Genomic DNA, 17,846 nt, shown 5'->3' with positions numbered 1-17,846 from the left:
GCGTTAAATGAAAAGAGGACTTACCCGTAATAGAAATACTGTCTTAAAGTACTTGGAAATTACAACTGTTGGGTGCCTGGTTTTCCTCTGCTCCCTGGGCAACTTTAGGAAAAGCATCTAAGATCTCAGCTTTTCTGGGCTTAAACAGAAGCTGAATAGAAGTCAGGCGGTGGCTGGTTCTAGGCTCCCACAGCATGCCTCCTGCTGGTCTGCTCAGGTAAGGCATGATAAACTGGTGTGGAAAACCACATGAGAAGCTGCTATTCCCTCAGCCTGCGGAAGCCGTCAGGAGCATCGACAAGACGTTGACGGTTCATTTGCTACCGCAGGGGCAAGGGAAAAGATGTTCATTCTGTGTCACGACGGCCGCACGGGTGTAAGATGTCATGGATGTCCTTACTTACGGACAGCGCCCCTCAGTGTAAAAGAAGGCCGCTGCAGTGGCTGCATGTGGGCGCTCGTGGGTAGACAGCAGTGACGGTTACCCGGAGATCCACCACATGTCAGCCTACGTGGACTCACTTGTGCGTGCCGGGCCTGGGCAGGTGAAGAGGGGAGGCTTTGGGTGCAATCCTCAGCTTGGTCGACGGGTCACAGACCTGTCACCAGAATGCAGGGTCAACAGCCATTCATTTCACAGTGTCCCTGGCGCTGAAAGGGTGGCTGCTGGCCGAGATGGAAACTGTCTCAGACGCTGTCTTCCCCAAACTGTACCTTGTGTTAGGTAGTACCCGCAAAGTCCCGTGATCCAAAACCACTACGGGGAACCTGGCTTCATTATATTGTCCCCAAGGGCTATTCTGTTCAGAACTCCAGGTTTGAGTGAGGAGTCATCGGTCCACACGATGGAGGTAGATACACTTTTCTTTTTAACTTTGAAAATCGATTTCCTCCGATGCTTGTACAGCAGCTGTTTCAACTTGTCCTTAAAGAAGGAGGTGGTGAGAGTGTAGAGGATGGGGTTCAAGGCGCTGTTCACCGGAAGGAAGAAAACCACTATCCAGGAAGTGATGGTGCCTGAGGAGGGAAACGGACTGTGAACAGGGAGAGAAAGAGGCTCCTCCCTCTTTGTCTCCCCAGACCCAGTCCCCCAGTCTCGTCCCCAGAAAGCCGGCTTCAACGTTCCTCCTCCATCTCCTGTGGATCCCACAGACCACCCCCTCCTCACCTCCTGTCCCCCACTAGTCACTGTATCCCAGTCCCCAACTCCAGCAGGCACCGTCTGCCAAACCACAGGCCGTGCCTGACACAAACCCAGGCAGGCTGTAGGCAGACCTTCTGCCTCTTTCTGTTCCCCCCGACCCAGCCCCCAGTCTCATCCCCAGCTCTTTAGCAGAACACCTGTGGCAGCCTTCCCTGCCCCATACTACCATCTCCTGTGGACCTCACAGATCTCCCCCTTCTAACCTTCCTCCTCCCACTTGCTGCTCTGTCCCAGACCCCAACCCCAGCAGGTATCCGCTGCTGAGCCAAGGGCCACTTCTCTCAGGGCAGCAAGTAGGCTGAAGGCAGACCTACACCTGGACTACTGCTCCCGAGACCCTCTTCCTGCAGTCTCATCCCCAGCTCGCTAGCAGGAAGCCTGCTGAGGTATCCCTTTCCTCTCTCACCCAACCCCAAAGGATCACAAAGATCTTTTCCTCCAACCTTCCTTTCCCCAACTCATCCCTGTACCCCAGCCAACTCATCTCTGTACCCCAGCCTCCAACAACAGCAGGCATTTCCTGTGAACATACAAGCTGAGCAGGCCAGGGAAACAGCCATCACAGAGTGGAAACAGAAACCAACGAACAAAACTCCCAGCCAACAAAGACAAATCCCCAAATCAGCACCTAGACCTATAATCATCCCAAACCCAGGTGCCTAGACACCAGTGTAAAAACACGATCAGTAACAGCCAGGGCAATATATCTCCACCAGAACCCAGCTATCCTAACACAGCAGGCCCTGAATACTCCAAAATAGTTGAAGCATAAGAAAAAGACCTTTAAAGAGCCTTTATTAAGATGATAGGGGTCCCTAAGGAGGAAACAAATAAATCCCTTAAATAATAAAGGAAATTACAAACAGGCAGTGGAGGAAATGAATAAAATGTTTAAGACCTGGAAGTGGAAATAGAATCAGCAAAGAAAACCCAAACTGACAGAATTCTGGAAATGAAAAATTTAGGAATTCAAAGAGGAACTATAGAGGCAAGCTTTACTATCAGAATGCAAGAGATGGGAGAGAGAATTTCAGGCACCGAAGATACGATAGAAGAATTGTATCTGTCAAAGGAAATGTTAAATCTAAAAATTTCCTGACACAAAACATCCAGGAAATCTGGGACACTATGAAAAGATCAAACCAGAATACTAGTTATAGAGGAAGAAAAAGAAACCCAGCTCAAAGGCCCAGAAAATATTTTCAGCAAAATCATAGAAGAAAAATTTCCTAACCTAAAGGAGATGTCTACAGACATACAAGAAACATAGAGAATACCAAATAGATTGGACCAGAAAAGAAAGTCCTCTCACCATATAATGATCAAAGCACTAAACATATAAAAGAAAGAAAGAATATTAAAAGCTGCAAGGGAAAAACCAAGTGGTATATAAAGGCAGAGCTATTAGAGTTACACCTGACTTCTCAACAGAGACTCTAAAAGCCAGAAAGACCTGTATATAATATGTACTTTAGACTCTAAGAGACCACAGATGACAGCCTAGACTACTATACCCAACAAAACTTTCAATCACCATAGGTGGAGAAAGTAAGATATTTTGTGACAAAGTCAATTTATCTATCTACAAATCCAGCCCTACAGAAAGTGCTAGAAAGAAAACTCCAACCCAAGGAGGCTAGCTACACCCATGAAAACACAGGAAATAAATAATATCACACCAGCAAAATCAAAAGAAGGGAAAAACACGCACACACCCCACTCCATCTCATCCCCCACACCACTACCAACAACACAATAACAGTAATTGACAATCATTGGTCATTGATCTCTCTCAATATCAATGGTCCCAATTCCCCAATAAAAAGACAAAGATGTACAGAATGGATGTGAAAACATGATCCATCCTTCTGCTGCATCCAAGAAACACACTTCAACATCAAGGATAGACACCACCTCACGGTAAAGGATTGGAAAAAGATATTCTAAGGAAATGGACCTAAAAAATAAGCTGGCTAACAAAATAGACTTCTAATCAAAACTAATCAAAAGAGACAGGAAAGGCTACTACATTCTCGTCAAAGGGAAAATGCACCAAGATGACGTTTCAATTCTTAACACCTATACCGCAAACACAATGGTATCCACTTTTTTTAAAATAAAGACTACTACAGCTTAAATCACACATTGACCCTCACACACGAATAGTGGGAGACTTCAATAGTCCACTCTCACCAACAGACAGGTCATCCAGAAAAAAACTAAACAGACATTATGACTCAAGTGGACCTAACAGATTTCTACAGAACTTTTCACTCAAACTCAAAAGAATATACCTTCTTCACTGCACCTCATGGAACTTTCTCCAAAATTGACCACATGCTCAGACACAAAGCAAGCCTCAACAGATACATGAACAGTTAAATAACTCCCTGCATCCTATCTGACTATCACGGATTAAAGCTGGATATCAACAGCAACAGAAAGCTTACAAATTCATGGAACCTGAACAACTCTCTACTGAATGAAAAATGAGTCGAGACAGAAATAAAGAAATGAAAGGCTTTCTAGAATTCAATGAAAATGAATGCACAGCACACCCTAACTTATGGGACACAATAAAAGTGATGCTAAGAAGAATGTTCACGGCACTGTGTACTTACATAAGAGAATTTGGACAGCTCTCATGCTAGCAACTTAACAGCACACCTGGAAGCTCTAGAACAAAAAGAAGCAAGCACACCAAGAAGAGGAGACGGCAAGAAATAATCAAACCGAGGGCTGAAACCAATAAAACAGACATAAGGAAAACGATACAAAGAATCAATGAAACAAAGAGTTGGTTCTTTAAGAAAATCAACAAGATAGACAAACCCTTATTCAAACTAATCAGAAGGCAGAGAGGATATCCAAATTAACAAAATCAGAAATGAAAAGAGGGACATGACAACAGACACTAAGGAAATCCAGAGAATCATAAAGACCTACTTTAAAAACCTGTATTCCACCAAATTGGAAAATCGAAAAGAAATAAACAATTTTCTCAATAAGTACCACTCAACAAAGTTAAATCAAGATGAGATAAACAATTTAAATAGACCTATAACTGCTAGTGAAATAGAAGCAGTCATTAGAATTCTCCCAACAAGCCAGGTGGTGGCGGCACATGCCTTTAATCCCAGCACTCGGGAGGCAGAGGTAGGTGGATCTCTGTGAGTTCAAGGCCAGCCTGGGGTACAGAGTGAGTTCCAGGAAAGGTGCAAAGCTACACAGAGAAACCCTGTCTCAAGAAAAAAAAAATCTCCCAACAAAACAAACAACAAAAAACCCAACAAACAAAACAAAACAAAAAAACCCCAAAGCCCGAGGCCAGGTTTTTTTTTTAAAGATTTATTTGTTTATTATATATATAGTGTTCTGCCTGTATATATGCCTGCATGCCAGAAGAGGACACCATATCCCATTATAGGTGGTTATGAGCCACCATGTGGTTGCTGGGAGTTGAACTCAGGACCTCTGGAAGAGCACTCAGGGCTTTTAACCTCTAAACCACCCCTTCAACCCCAAGGCCAGATGGTTTTAGCACAGAATTTTACCAGAATCTCAAAGAAGAGTTAATGCCAATACTCCTCAAATTATTCCACAAAATAGAAACAGAAGGAACATTGCCCATTTCATCTTATGAGGCCACAGTCACTCTGATACCCAAACCACATAAAGACTAAACAAAGAAAGAGAATTTCAGACCAATTTCCCTTATGAACATAGATGTAAAAATACTCAATAAAACACTTGCAAACTGAATACAAGAACATATCAAAAAGATCATCCACCATGATCAAGTAGGCTTCACCCCAGAGATGTAGGGATGGTTTAATATACAAAAATCAATGAATGTAATCCACTATATAAACAAAAAAGAAAAAAAACCTCCACATGATTGTTTCATTAGATGCAGAAAACGTATTTGAAAAAATCCAACACCCTGTCATGATAAAAGTCCTGGAGAGATCAGGGATACAAGGGACATACCTAAACATAATAAAGCCAATTTACAGCAAGCCTCTAGCCAACATCAAATTAAATAGAGAGAAACTCAAAGCAATTCCACTAGAATCAGGAACAAGACAAGGCTGTCCACTCTCCCTATATCTATTCAATATACTGCTTGAAGTTGTAGCTAGAGCAATAAAACAAATGAAGGCAATCAAGGGGATACAAATTGGAAAGGAAGAAGTTAAATTATCTTTATTTGCAGATGATATGATAGTATACATAAGTGACCCTAAAATTTCCACTGGGCAACTCAGCTGATAAACACCTTCAGCAAAGTTACTGGATACAATATTAAATAATAATAAAAAAATCAGTAGCTCTTCTATATACAAATGACAAATGGATTGAGAAAGAAATCATGGAATTAGGATTTCACAATAGCCTAAAATAACATAAGATGAATAGCCTTGAACTCATTGACACAGGAGAATGTGAACAGAATATCAATAGCACAGGCACTAAGATCAACAATTAATAAATGGGATGTCACAAAACTGAAAAGCTTCTGTAAGGCAAAGGACACCATCATTCAGACAAAGCAGCTGCCTACAGAAGGGGAAAGAGCTTCACCAACTCCACACCCCTTAGAGGACTGATATCCAACACATAGGAAGAACTCAATAAACTAGACATCAAAAAACTAAATAATCCATTTTTTTTTAACGCAGAACAGATCTAAACAGAGAATTCTCAATAGAGGAATCTCAAATGTCTGAGAAACACTTAGAAAAATGTTTAACGTCCTTAGCCATAAGGGAAATGCAAATCAAAACAACTTTGAGATTCCATATTACACTTGTCAGAATGTCTATGATTAAAAGCACAAGTGACAGCTCATGCTGGAGAGGACGTGAAGCAAGGGGAACCCTCCTCCATTGCTGGTGGGAGTGCAAACTTGTACAGCCATTATGGAAATCAATGTGGCAGTTCCTCAGAAAGTTGGGAATCAATCTACCTCAAGACCCAGCTATACCACTCTTAGGCATATACAACAAGGGTACTTGCTCAGCCATATTCATTTCAGCTTTATTCATAGCAGCCAGAAACTGGAAACAATCTAGATGTCCCTCAACAGAAGAATGGATAAAGAAAATGTAGTACATTTACACAGTGGAATATTGCTCAGCAGTTTAAAAAGTGACAGCATGAAATTTGCAGGCAAATAGATGGAACTAGAAAAAAAATCATAACCCAGACCCAGAAAGACAAATATAGTATGTATCACTTATATGGGGATATTAGCTCTTAAGTAAATGACAACCAAGCTATAATCCACAGACCCAGAGAGGTTAGGTAAAGAGGAGGGGTCTATGTGGGGGAAGGGGGGCACTTGGATCTCCCTGGAAGGGGGAAATAGAACAGATTTTATGGGCAGACTGGGGGGTGAGTGGAGATGGGGGGATCAGGTTGGGGGATGAGATGGGGTGGAGGGAGGAAATGCAGAGAGAGACTCCTGGAATTGGGAGGCATTTGGGGGATGGTGTGTAAACCTAGTGTAGTGGAAACGTCCCGGACTCTACGAAGGTGGTCCTAATGAGGACTCCTAGCAATGGGGGATACAGAGTCTTAACTGGCCATCTCTTGTAGCCAGGCTAGACTTCCAGTGGCAGGACTGGATTGCATTCAGTTGAGTTGTTTGCCACGGGGGTCCCATGAATATCCCCAAACAACCCAGGCTGTTGCTAAGACCAAAGGTTGCTCTCTGCAAACTGACAGCGTGGCCCCATTGCCAAGGAGAACACCCACACAACTCATTGAACGTGGAGAAGTCAAGCTGGTACCTACTTGGAATCTGCACCCCTATGTTCTAGTCTCTTTGGTGCGGGAAGAGACTCTGCAAGCTACCGAAACAGAAACGTGGACACCAACCCAGCCACAAAACCTTTGACCTACAATCTGTCCTGCCTGCAAAATATGCTAGAGCAATGGTGGTGTTGAACTTGTGGGAGTGGCCAATCAATGTCTGATTTGACTTAAGGCCCACTCCTCAAGAGGGAACCCATATGGACACTGCTTGGGTAACCAACACTATCAGTAAAAAACAAAACAAAACAAACAAACACATGAAAGAAAACAAAAAGGAAAGGAAAAGAAAGAGAAATTGTTTTTGCAGTGCTGGAGACAGAACTCGGCATCATGCGTGCCAGGCAAGCCGAGGATATATCCATAGACTGAGGCCATGGACTTAAGTAGATATAAAATTCCCATAACACATTGCAGCTGCTGTTGTATTTATGAATGCTGCCTAATATATTAAAGGGGTTATGGATTCAAGGTTTTATTGTTTGTGTTTTAGTCATTGACTAAATTTGGGTTCTTGTAAGACAAAAACAGGAATAAATTCTCTGAAAGTATTTTGCAAACTATTATTTCTATACAAAGGTGCTTTTCTTGTTTTTATTGCCTTATTTTTTTAAAAAAAGGCTCTATTACAAAAAACCTCACAAGTTAAAAAAAAGGCACATACTGAAATTAATTAGATCTGAAATCTGTACATCTTAACGAACTGCTATAGTTATAATAAACTTTCTGGATCTATGGAGCTTTGCAATGGAGTTTACACTTTCAGTATTGAATGTATTTTATGCACTTATCCACCATCAAAAACGAAAATTCCATGTGCCAAACTGCCAGTGTCTCTGACTGTGACTGGGTTTGCTTTCAGGAAGTAAATTCAGTTGAGGTTTGCAGCATGGGTTCTGTTCTCAGCTGTCCGCTGCTTGTTTGAGAGGAATTGGACACGTGAGGAGAGACCCTGGGATGAGAACACAGAGGAACACACATGTGGGGACCTAGCGAAAAGGTGGCTGTGTTTAAGGCAGCCATCTTTAAGACAATATGAGACGCCTTGGGCAAAACAAAACCTGAAGATACTTTGACCTTGGCTAGCCTGGACCAGTGAAGTCTCCCGAGTGCTCTGCCCTGACCTTCCAGGATCCTCAATTCCATATCTTACATGGCTTACATGCATGCGTGATGTGAAGGTTAAGCCAGGGCGACTGTGCCTGGTGTGCCACGTTACAGTGGGGTGTCTGCAGACCTCACGTAACTGCACAAGCCCAAGGAAAAGAGTTCTTCATAAGCTGCTCATCACATGTGCCTCGGGGCTTTCCATGTGTTGGACTCTGGGCTGTCACATGACTAAGACATAATTCCCACCCTGATCAGTTCTTCAGGTGGATGAGCTTATAGCCTGTGAGCTGAAGATGATCCCAAGCTCTGTTTAAGAGTCAGGATAAGTCCCTGGGTGGCTCCCAGCAGCTGTGATCTATAGACCTTAGAAAGGGCTTCAGGTAAAAATCCAAACCAATGAAATGCGGTTTTCTCTGAGAGGTAGGATTGTGTGCTGGGTTGGGGAGTTTCCATGAGTCACGTAGCACTTCAAAGCCTGATATGTTTCATGGTGAGGACTACGAACAGGGCTGCTGGTTCTATCTGGGTATGAGCATCTGAGTCATGGGGAATTTGGCAGAATATTTTGTGCATGATTTGCCCCCAGGAACCAATGTAGAGGTTCCGGTGGAACCAGGGAATCTACGTATCCATGTATCTATCTAAATATGTGCCTATATATGTATGTATGTATGTACGTACATATCTATCTGTCTGTCTGTCTGTCTGTCTGTCTGTCTTTGTATCTTAGCTATGACCCACTAGCTAGTTCAGGTAGAAGCAAGACACTTAGACTGATTTTCTATCTTGCTTCAATTTTTTTTTTATTCTTCCTCACTGGACTGTACCACTGTCCACTGCCCACCATAGAATATCAATTATAAAACACTGTGGTGGGAGTGTTAATTCTTCAAATTGATGCCATAGATACTGATGGAGAATTTACCACATGGAAGGCACTCTCCCAGACTCTGGCCTTGTCAAACAAAGGGCCCAAGAAGGTACAGTGTACCTGGGATGAGGAAGGGCTGACCTGTATAAGGTACAGTGTACCTGGGATGAGGAAGGACTGACCTGTATGAGGTAGAGTGTACCTGGGATGAGGAAGGGCTGACCTGTATGAGGTACAGTGTACCTGGGATGAGGAAGGACTGACCTGTATGAGGTACAGTGTACCTGGGATGAGGAAGGACTGACCTGTCTGAGGTACAGTGTACCTGGGATGAGGAAGGACTGACCTGTCTGAGGTACAGTGTACCTGGGATGAGGAAGGACTGACCTGTCTGAGGTACAGTGTACCTGGGATGAGGAAGGACTGACCTGTATGAGGTACAGTGTACCTGGGATGAGGAAGGACTGACCTGTATGAGGTACAGTGTACCTGGGATGAGGAAGGACTGACCTGTATGAGGTACAGTGTACCTGGGATGAGGAAGGACTGACCTGGTACCTCCACTTGAAGGAGAGACAGGATTTTAACGACAAACACTGGAATCCAGCAGATGGCATCTGAGAACACGATAAAGAAGAAGCGGTTTGCCACGGCCACCTCCTTCCCAATGTGGTTCCTCACTTCTGAAGTCTGGAGGGCTGTTTTCTGAATGGAGCAGAACATGGCAACATAGGAAGACACAATGATGAGGAAAGCCAGCAAGTTCACACCTGTTGGGAAGAACACACCAGTTTTACATCTCAGGCAGGAAGTCGGCAGAGATGCATCAGCTATGTGGCTGTTCACACGGGCCTGGCACCGGTGTTTCCCGGAAGTACCCTCCTCTGTGTGCTCGGAGGTGTGTGGCTGAACTTCCCAAGTTTAGGAAATAAAATCAAGAACTGGGTTTTGATTAGCCCTAAAAAGGGATTTCAAAAGTGTAAGTTCTTTATGAAGAGTGAGGCCTGGAAATTCCAATCTGGAATACCAGGAAACAAGACTGCTTTTCTTTTCTTCTTCTTCTCTCTTTCTCTCTCCTGAGACAAGGTCACAGTATGCAGCCCTGGGTGGCCTTGAACTCACAGACATCTGCTTGTCTCTGCCTCCTGAGTGCTGGAATTAAGGGTGTGCACCACCGTGATTGGCAAGACTGCTCTTCTAGAGCATGAAAAACACACTCTTGTGTTCTCTCTCTCTCAGTCACCCACTCACTCTCTCTTACACACACACACACACACACACACACACACACACACACACACACACACACGGTTTTGTTTTTAGTTCCTGGACTGATAACCCTTAAGGTACTGCTGTAATTATAGTGCATGTCTTAGTTCCTGATACACATGAATAACAGAATCTTAGAATTTATCATAAATTTAATTGCCTCAGAAGCATTATTCTTTATGTTTTGGCCCTTCAATAAATCTAACACATAAAGCAAAAATGCATTTTTTGTTTACTTTTGCTTAGGTTGCTCACAGTAATTTGAACTATTGTGGTTTAGAACCCTTTAAACTCAATTTAGAAGAGAAATAAAAATGTTAAAAATACAACTAAATGAATCACTGTTTGGGGGCCAGATAGTTTCACAGATAGCCCCTGTAACATTGATTTCTTGGTCCTCTAGCTCACTTGGTTCTTGCTGTAATAAAAAGGAAATCCAAAACAGTGATTATCAAATTCTTTTTAATAAGCATAAAATTTGCATATGTTTCCAGAGCTGCTAAAAAAAATTCTTAGTCTGAGTTTAGACTGTGTGGAAGACTGGTAACGGCAGGGGAATCTAGGTTATTTTTATCCACAGCATTTTTGATTCCGTGGACCCTCACCACATTGTGGAACAATAGAATTTTACAAGCCTGGTTCGTTTGTCTGAGGCCTCCCGTCAGGAAGTGTAGCTTGGCATGAAGTGAAAGGATGCTGTGGCAGGTGCATAACCCTTTTCAGCAGAGTCTCACGCCTTAGCTGTAAGACACAGTCACTTTCAACTTCTTAAGCACTTCGCCTGGGCCTGGCTCTTGGCTTTGGGTCTCTGACCCCACTGTCTTTTCCTGGAACATATCCCACCGCCCTCTGTCTTCCCTTGGCTGTGCCTCCTCATCCCGGGGCTCCATTTCTCCTTCAAAGCCCTCCCTGGTCCTCAGATGTGGGGCCCCTAGGATATCCTCTACTCTTCGCCCACGGTGCTTGCTGGCCTGTGCTATGAGGATGCATCTGAGCGTCAGTATCTCACTTTCTATTCTCAACGTCTGTGAGAGCTGGGGCTGGTGTATCTTTCGTTCTCAATATTGTGTACAGCTCATAGAAGGTGCACAATAAATCCCTGACCCCGTGAGTAGACTGTAGCGGGTATGTGCATGTGGGTGCATGTGTTTACACATACATGAAGGTCTCTGTGAGGTCCACGTGTGCCAGGAGTTGGGAAGAAGAGAGCCCGGAGGAAGCACAGAAGGCTACAGTATCCTGGAAGGGACATAATTATGAACACGAGGCTACCAAACAAAAGTGGTGTCTGAGGAGAATTACCAGACACCATGGTAACGGTGTAAATAAAGAGCTTTGTTTTTCAGAAAAGCAGAAGGACTGGATGGAGAAATGGAAACAGAGGTTAGGGCCACCCCAGGATGAGTTTTAAGTCTCCGGTTTGTACTTGACCTTGAAGGTAGTTTGGGGCATGATGGTTTCAGCTTGACGGTGCTAACAGGGCTGGTGAAGAGATGAACGTGAGGCTGGGGTAGGGGCCCAGGACAGACTGCGGTGTCAGAGGCAGCGGGAGGCAGTGAGGACACCATGCAGAGGCAAAGTCTCAGACTAAGGCAACAGCCTTGTGCAGAGACACGAGGCAGAGGGACGTTATTCTTAAAGAGAGAATCAGAGAGCTCGCTGATGAGGAGGATGGAGGAGCAAGAAGGGAATGTAATGTTTTAGCTGAAAAAAAAAAAAAAAAAGAGGCCGTGGGAACAGCCCTCATTCTAAGCAGGACTAAGAAGTGTTACACAGTAATAAAAAAAATTAATGTTGAGGTTGAAGTCTGTCAATCACTTATAACAGAAGATATAGGACCATCATTTCAAAGAGGAAAAAATGGGGAATTAAAACTAAAAAGAATTTGGATCAAGTGGCCTCAAGAGCTGTGTTTACAAAAGGCAAACGACCTGCTGGTGTTTAGATAACCTGCTTGTGAGCTTCTAGAATTTTATTAATATTTATTTAAGTTATAACTAAATTTAAAAATTTAAAAGGAGTTTGAGTAATTTGGCAGGGTTTCAGAACTGGACACTAATTTAGAATTTTTCCAGTTCATACTCACTATGAATCTCACAAAGAGAATTCAGGGATGATTTTTTTAAAAAAAATCATCCAAAGGTTCTGAGAGTATGTCTTTGTTTTCCACAATAAAAAATTTAATAAAAATCACCTATAAATGCACGCCAAGAACTTTGCTTTCTGGATGGACAGATCCATATCTGATGGCTTGTGTCACTTCTAGAAAGATGGTGGTGTCATTCTGGGAAATGAAAAATAATATTTACCTAGAAAAATCCCAAGGGAGTACCCTCTACTTCCAAAATCTTCTGCTTGGTCATAATGAAGTGGGAAGCAGACTCCATTTTTCCCATAAAAGTTGCCAAAATAGTCCTCGCTGGTGAAGGGAACGGCTGCTATGAGAAGTCCCAACCCCCAGATGCTGGCGAGGGCCACGGCAGTCTGGCGCTTGCCCAGGCGCAGGTTACTGAAGGGGAATACGATGACCAGGAACTTCTCCAGGGTCAGGAATGTCAGCAGCAGCACCGAGACCTCTGTGGACAGCGTGGCCAGGAAGCCCAGGAGGCGGCAGGGTGCACTCTCCATCCACAGCAGCGCATACTTCTGATACTGCCCTCGGTACTTGATGTCAAAAACGCCCACGAAGAACAGGTACACCCCCATCAGGCAGTCGGCACCTGTGGGAACCCAAGCAGCCCACGTGCTCAGCATCTCTCTACATTTTCCTAGATTCTTCTTCCCGTATTAAATGATCCGAACTACCTACTAGACTACCAGCCAGCCAGTGGACCTGATTCGTTTTCTAGTTTAAAGAGCAGAAAAGGTAACATTTTCTGAGGGCTGGTACATAAATGGAAATGTGTACTACTTGTATAGTTAATAAAATATTCTAGACTAACATGAATATCTAGCCCTCCTTCCTCAACAAGTGGTGGTGGAGGTGGATGGGAATCTGAGCTTCTGTAATTGAAATTAATAATAAATTAAATTAGTAATAATAAAAGTTAAAAATATTAGTTTACAAATCTCAAAACTTATTCCATTTTCCATCCCTCACTCACTGGCCTGTGATTTCATTTCTAAGACATGACCCCCAGGGCTGTGTTTCATGAGAAGAGCCTGTAACCTAAAATCACAAGGAGCAGTCGAGTCATAGCTAGAAAATGTTTGCCCACCAAAGCTAATTTGGCTTGAAGGGTATTTGTTGAATATACAATCCTGTATATAATATATACACAAAATTTTATGTGTATATATACATACATATACAATATATAATGTATACACACATACCAGCTCATAGAAGACAGTCTATTTATACAAGACACATACTTACAACAAAGGATTTTGATGGACATAGCGTGAGTGGTATTCTCAGCCTTAATAAGAGATCTCACGGCAATGACAAGGACATTCCCCACGCTGGTAATGAAAGCTATAACCCAGACAAACACTCTGAGGATACTGTTAGCCAAGAGGTCCTCAGATGAAGAAATGCCGTCCGTCGAGGGCATACAGATTCGGACATGGGGCACATAGGAGCAGTATCGAAAGGTTTTCAGATAACTGAAGTCAAGAGAGAGAGAGAGAGAGTCATTTGACCGCAGTGATTGAGGGGTTCCTACCGGGCCTGGGGCGGGAAGGAGGGGCTGCCACTTTGCTAGCTGGTTTATTACTGTGACGTATTATTATTTCTAGGTAATCTGTTAGTCTAGGTGGTGCTGCTAGGAAGACTAGCACCGTATGGACCTAGACTTCAGAAGCGTGTGGCTGTGTCTGCTGAGAGTCAAGGGTGTGGGGGACTGTAGAGATCCGAGTCACGGGGGCTCTACTGTGGGGGCCTTATTGGATGTAGTATTCTAGTTCTCACTGGATATTCTAGAAAGCAGATCACTGTCACAAAACGGGTCTCTAGCCAACATCCCAGGCTTTCACTGTAAGGAGCCTACGACTCGCAAAAAAAATATTCTCAATGAACATTGAGTATCTAGCCTTCTCCTTGTGCTGGCAAGAGGGGAGAGTCTGAGACCAGGGAAACTGAGTCATTCTGGAGCTGGGAGGAGAAGCAGTCCCCTTAAACACAGGGTTTGGATCAGAGTTTCTTGGAAGGATTTAAGTTCTAGAGGGGAATGAAGGTTTGTTTGGGGTCAATGCGTTTGTAGTCTGGGCATGGGGAATCTCGAGGGTGGGATGGGCCAGCCCACCCCAAACTTGTATGTTTAGATTTTCTCCCGTGGCATCCACTGCATTTGTACTGGGTCTTAAAGTTCACTACTTTCATCTCCCCCGCCCCCAGTTGAATATACTCTTACCATCTCCTAATTCAGTTTCCACACCAGCAATTAGATGATCCCATGGTACTATGTGGGGCCCTCTTAAGATTGTATGTCTGGGTGTCCTTAGCTGCCTGGCCTCCTTCTACCCAAACACAGTGGCCTTCTAACCCCACACAAGCCAGGCCCATCCCCTTCCCAGAGCCTTGACTCTGCTTTTCCTCTGGATGTACTCAGGTTGTCTCAAGTGCCGCATGACTGACCATCCAGATGCATCATCTATCTCTTTACTTTGTTCCATGAATCTCCATGGAATTTAATAGGCATTTACTTATTGGATCAATTACTCCTTTTTGAAAGCTAAATGTGAGTTCTCTGGCACATTCTTCTTCTCTCTCATCACTATGCCCTTAGCATCTCTCTGTGCCTATTGGATGCCAACAACCCAACAAATATTTCTCAGATCAGCAAGAAGATGATGGATTGTTGAATGCTGGGTGTGTTGGAGATATATAAGGCAAATTCTACCCCAAGCGGTGTACAGTCCAGCTTCCTAGGAGTTGGCATCCAATTAAAGGAGTTTGGCATCTGACTTTATTAGCTTCTTTTCCTACCCTGTACTCCTGGCATGAACTTGACCCTTTGGTCCTTGTAGGATTCCATTATGCTCATGGTCTTCAGAAAGAGCCCTCCCTGTTGGTCCTCCCACTGTAACCAGGGGCAGAAGGGAGGGAGGGGGTGAGGAGGCAGGGGCGTTTCAACAATTAAAGGCCAAGGAAGGGAAGAAGAGCAGACCCCTTGGTGGGAGTGTAGCTAAGCTAGCTCGTTTTCTGATTGTTGTTGGTCCCTCCATGACCTTGACTTTGCCATTTACAAAAGCAGCTTCACTGAATTCTGAAAAGGCTGGAGTTCCCTATTCTGTGAAAAACTCACCTTCTGCCTGCAGCAAGTAAAGGGTAGCCTCATTAATTATTTATCTAATGGTGCCACAGGAAGAGGAAAGAACAAAAGCACGTGGATACGCACTGGACACCTGTCTTTGAGGCACCAGGCCTGCACAGACAGAACCAAAGTGTTCCCCCCCCATAAATGCACCTGAATTCACATCAACACTCTCATCGACTGGCTGCACCCAACTTGGGATCTTACATCGATTTCTCCCTAGTTTTGTGGATGACAATAGTTAATTTTGAAATTAGGAACATATAGATTATATATACAGTTGATAAAGAAATGATCATGTTAGAAAAACACATATATGAAACACAACTTACACAGTGCACTTTAGTCATATATATTCAAGTGACTTTAACAAAACTACGATAAAGATTAATTACCTCCATTTTGCAGTGCACTTTTAATAAGAGAAACAACACCTGGAATCTACAAAGCCCCAATCTTAGAGCAGCCGACTGCTCCCTCATGTGAAGTGAATTAATGATTCCAGGTCTCCTGAGTACCCTTTAGCCAGTGCTTCATCTGGTGTAATGTGTGGCACTCTGGTACCCTGAGCTCTTAGTGGGCCTCAATTGGATAAACATCGTGTTTCCAGAGAGAAGGGTCATTCATGTCGGCACATCATTACATTGAACTCTATTTGAACAGGGACCAAAGGTGAGAAAATTAAAACGTTCTCAGTAGGAAAGAAGACGTCTGTTGCATACAAACACAGTTCAGTGACAATTAGACAGTTGAGCATGAGAATGTTTGAATTCATTCATCATGCTTTCTTTTCCCTCTATTCCTTCAAATATACATACATGTGAGAAAGGTTCTTCAGGGGCTGGAACATGCCTGTGTTTATGTTTGGAATCTCTATCCTTTCCAGGTCTCTGGAAAAATATATAATAGATTTAATGTTTTTAGGGTTACACTTTGAAATCATTTCTTCTTTCTTTTTTTTTGGTTACATCTTCAATTTGATGCTTTGAAATTTTATGTTACCTATTCAAATATGAATAAAAATTTCATAGTAGACATTCTGAGAAAATTATCATTAATATAAAAATCTGTAAGTTGGAGCTTTCATACCACTTAAATGCAGAATTATGTTCTAATACAACACTTTGGTGTTATATATTGGAATGGCAAGGGGCTGGGAGAGTGTGGCTCAGTGGTTGCATGCTTGCCCAACAAACACAAGGTTCTGGCTTCCATCCCCCAAAATGGTAAACAAACAAAGAAACAAACAAACAAATACTCCATAGCTCAAATGGCAGTGGTGTCTGATGTGAGTATAACGTTATCTTTATACTTTGATTTAATCAACACTGCCGTGGAAGTTCAAGGTGTTCATTCCATAGTACTGCTAACAGAGAACACCATTAAAGTGAGGTCACTGGGAATCGGGGTGTGAATATTCATTTCCCCCTGGCCTACGTGTCTTTAGAGCAGAACCACTGAGGCAGTAGGAAGAGGCATCAGTCAACTGTTCAGGACCATCATTTACTCAGATTCCAGGGGAAGAATCTTGTTATCTGCCCAGGCTCTTTAACACATTTTCAAAGGGCTCCACCAGGCATCGGAACATTCTGAAATTATCCAGGAGCTTCTAAAGCTTTGGATCTCCGAGTCCTTCAGGACATTGTGAAGGAAGAGCCACAGACTTCTCCGGGGACAAACAGGGAAAAGCTGCCCTCAAAAACCAGGCTTTTACCCTGTTGCTTTCAGCTTATCCGAATGAAGATTTTGCAACATGGTTTTGAGTTTTCCTCGGCCCAGTGATTCCTTCACAGAGGAATCTCCTTGCTCGCTAGACCAGAGTTAGAACTTGAAGAGATACTGATGCTATAGAACCATTAGGTACCCCTGGGAAAACATCCCGAGATCTTTCTAAAAGCCCCCCCACTTCATCTCTTCTCCAGCTTTCTCCTTCACTTATCACCACTGACATTTTTGTGGACTGTGCTGCTACTACAACGTAGAGGCCATTATGTCTTGTGTGTAAGACAGTGCGATGTATGAGTCGATGTCCAGGGTGAACTGTGTCTACCAGCGAGTCTTAGAAACAGAAATTAGACAATAAATAAACGAGAGCACAGAGAGAGGAATGGGGACCTCACCGCTACTACTTTTGGAAAGGGACCCTATGGTGGCTGGATAGTCTCCCTTTTAGAAACGTGTACAGTGAACCTAGAACCTTACCACTCAAGTTCTCTGCCACTGAGCTACATTCCCCAGCACTTTAAATATCTCCCTACACAGGACTGCTCTGCACAAGAAATTGAGTATTTATAATGAAATATGATAGCATCTGGAG

General features: G+C 43.4%; 1 protein-coding gene across 1 annotated transcript in view; it reads right to left on the bottom strand.

Moving 5' to 3' along the window:
* Positions 1–238: 238 nt before the first annotated feature.
* Rxfp2 (relaxin family peptide receptor 2) overlaps positions 239–17,846 on the bottom strand; it is a 45,860-nt gene continuing 28,252 nt past the window's right edge. The window contains 5 exon segments of the mRNA XM_059249089.1: positions 239–1,017; positions 9,554–9,772; positions 12,581–12,991; positions 13,651–13,880; positions 16,348–16,419. Of these exon segments, the coding sequence (XP_059105072.1) occupies positions 758–1,017; positions 9,554–9,772; positions 12,581–12,991; positions 13,651–13,880; positions 16,348–16,419 (1,192 nt within the window). The 3' untranslated portion in view covers positions 239–757.

The sequence above is a fragment of the Peromyscus eremicus genome, chromosome 23, assembly GCF_949786415.1.
Source record: "Peromyscus eremicus chromosome 23, PerEre_H2_v1, whole genome shotgun sequence".
In the NCBI taxonomy this organism is placed as follows: domain Eukaryota; kingdom Metazoa; phylum Chordata; class Mammalia; order Rodentia; family Cricetidae; genus Peromyscus; species Peromyscus eremicus.
The sequence above is the reverse complement of the archived record's forward strand: the minus strand, read 5'-3'. Positions and strand labels throughout refer to the sequence as shown.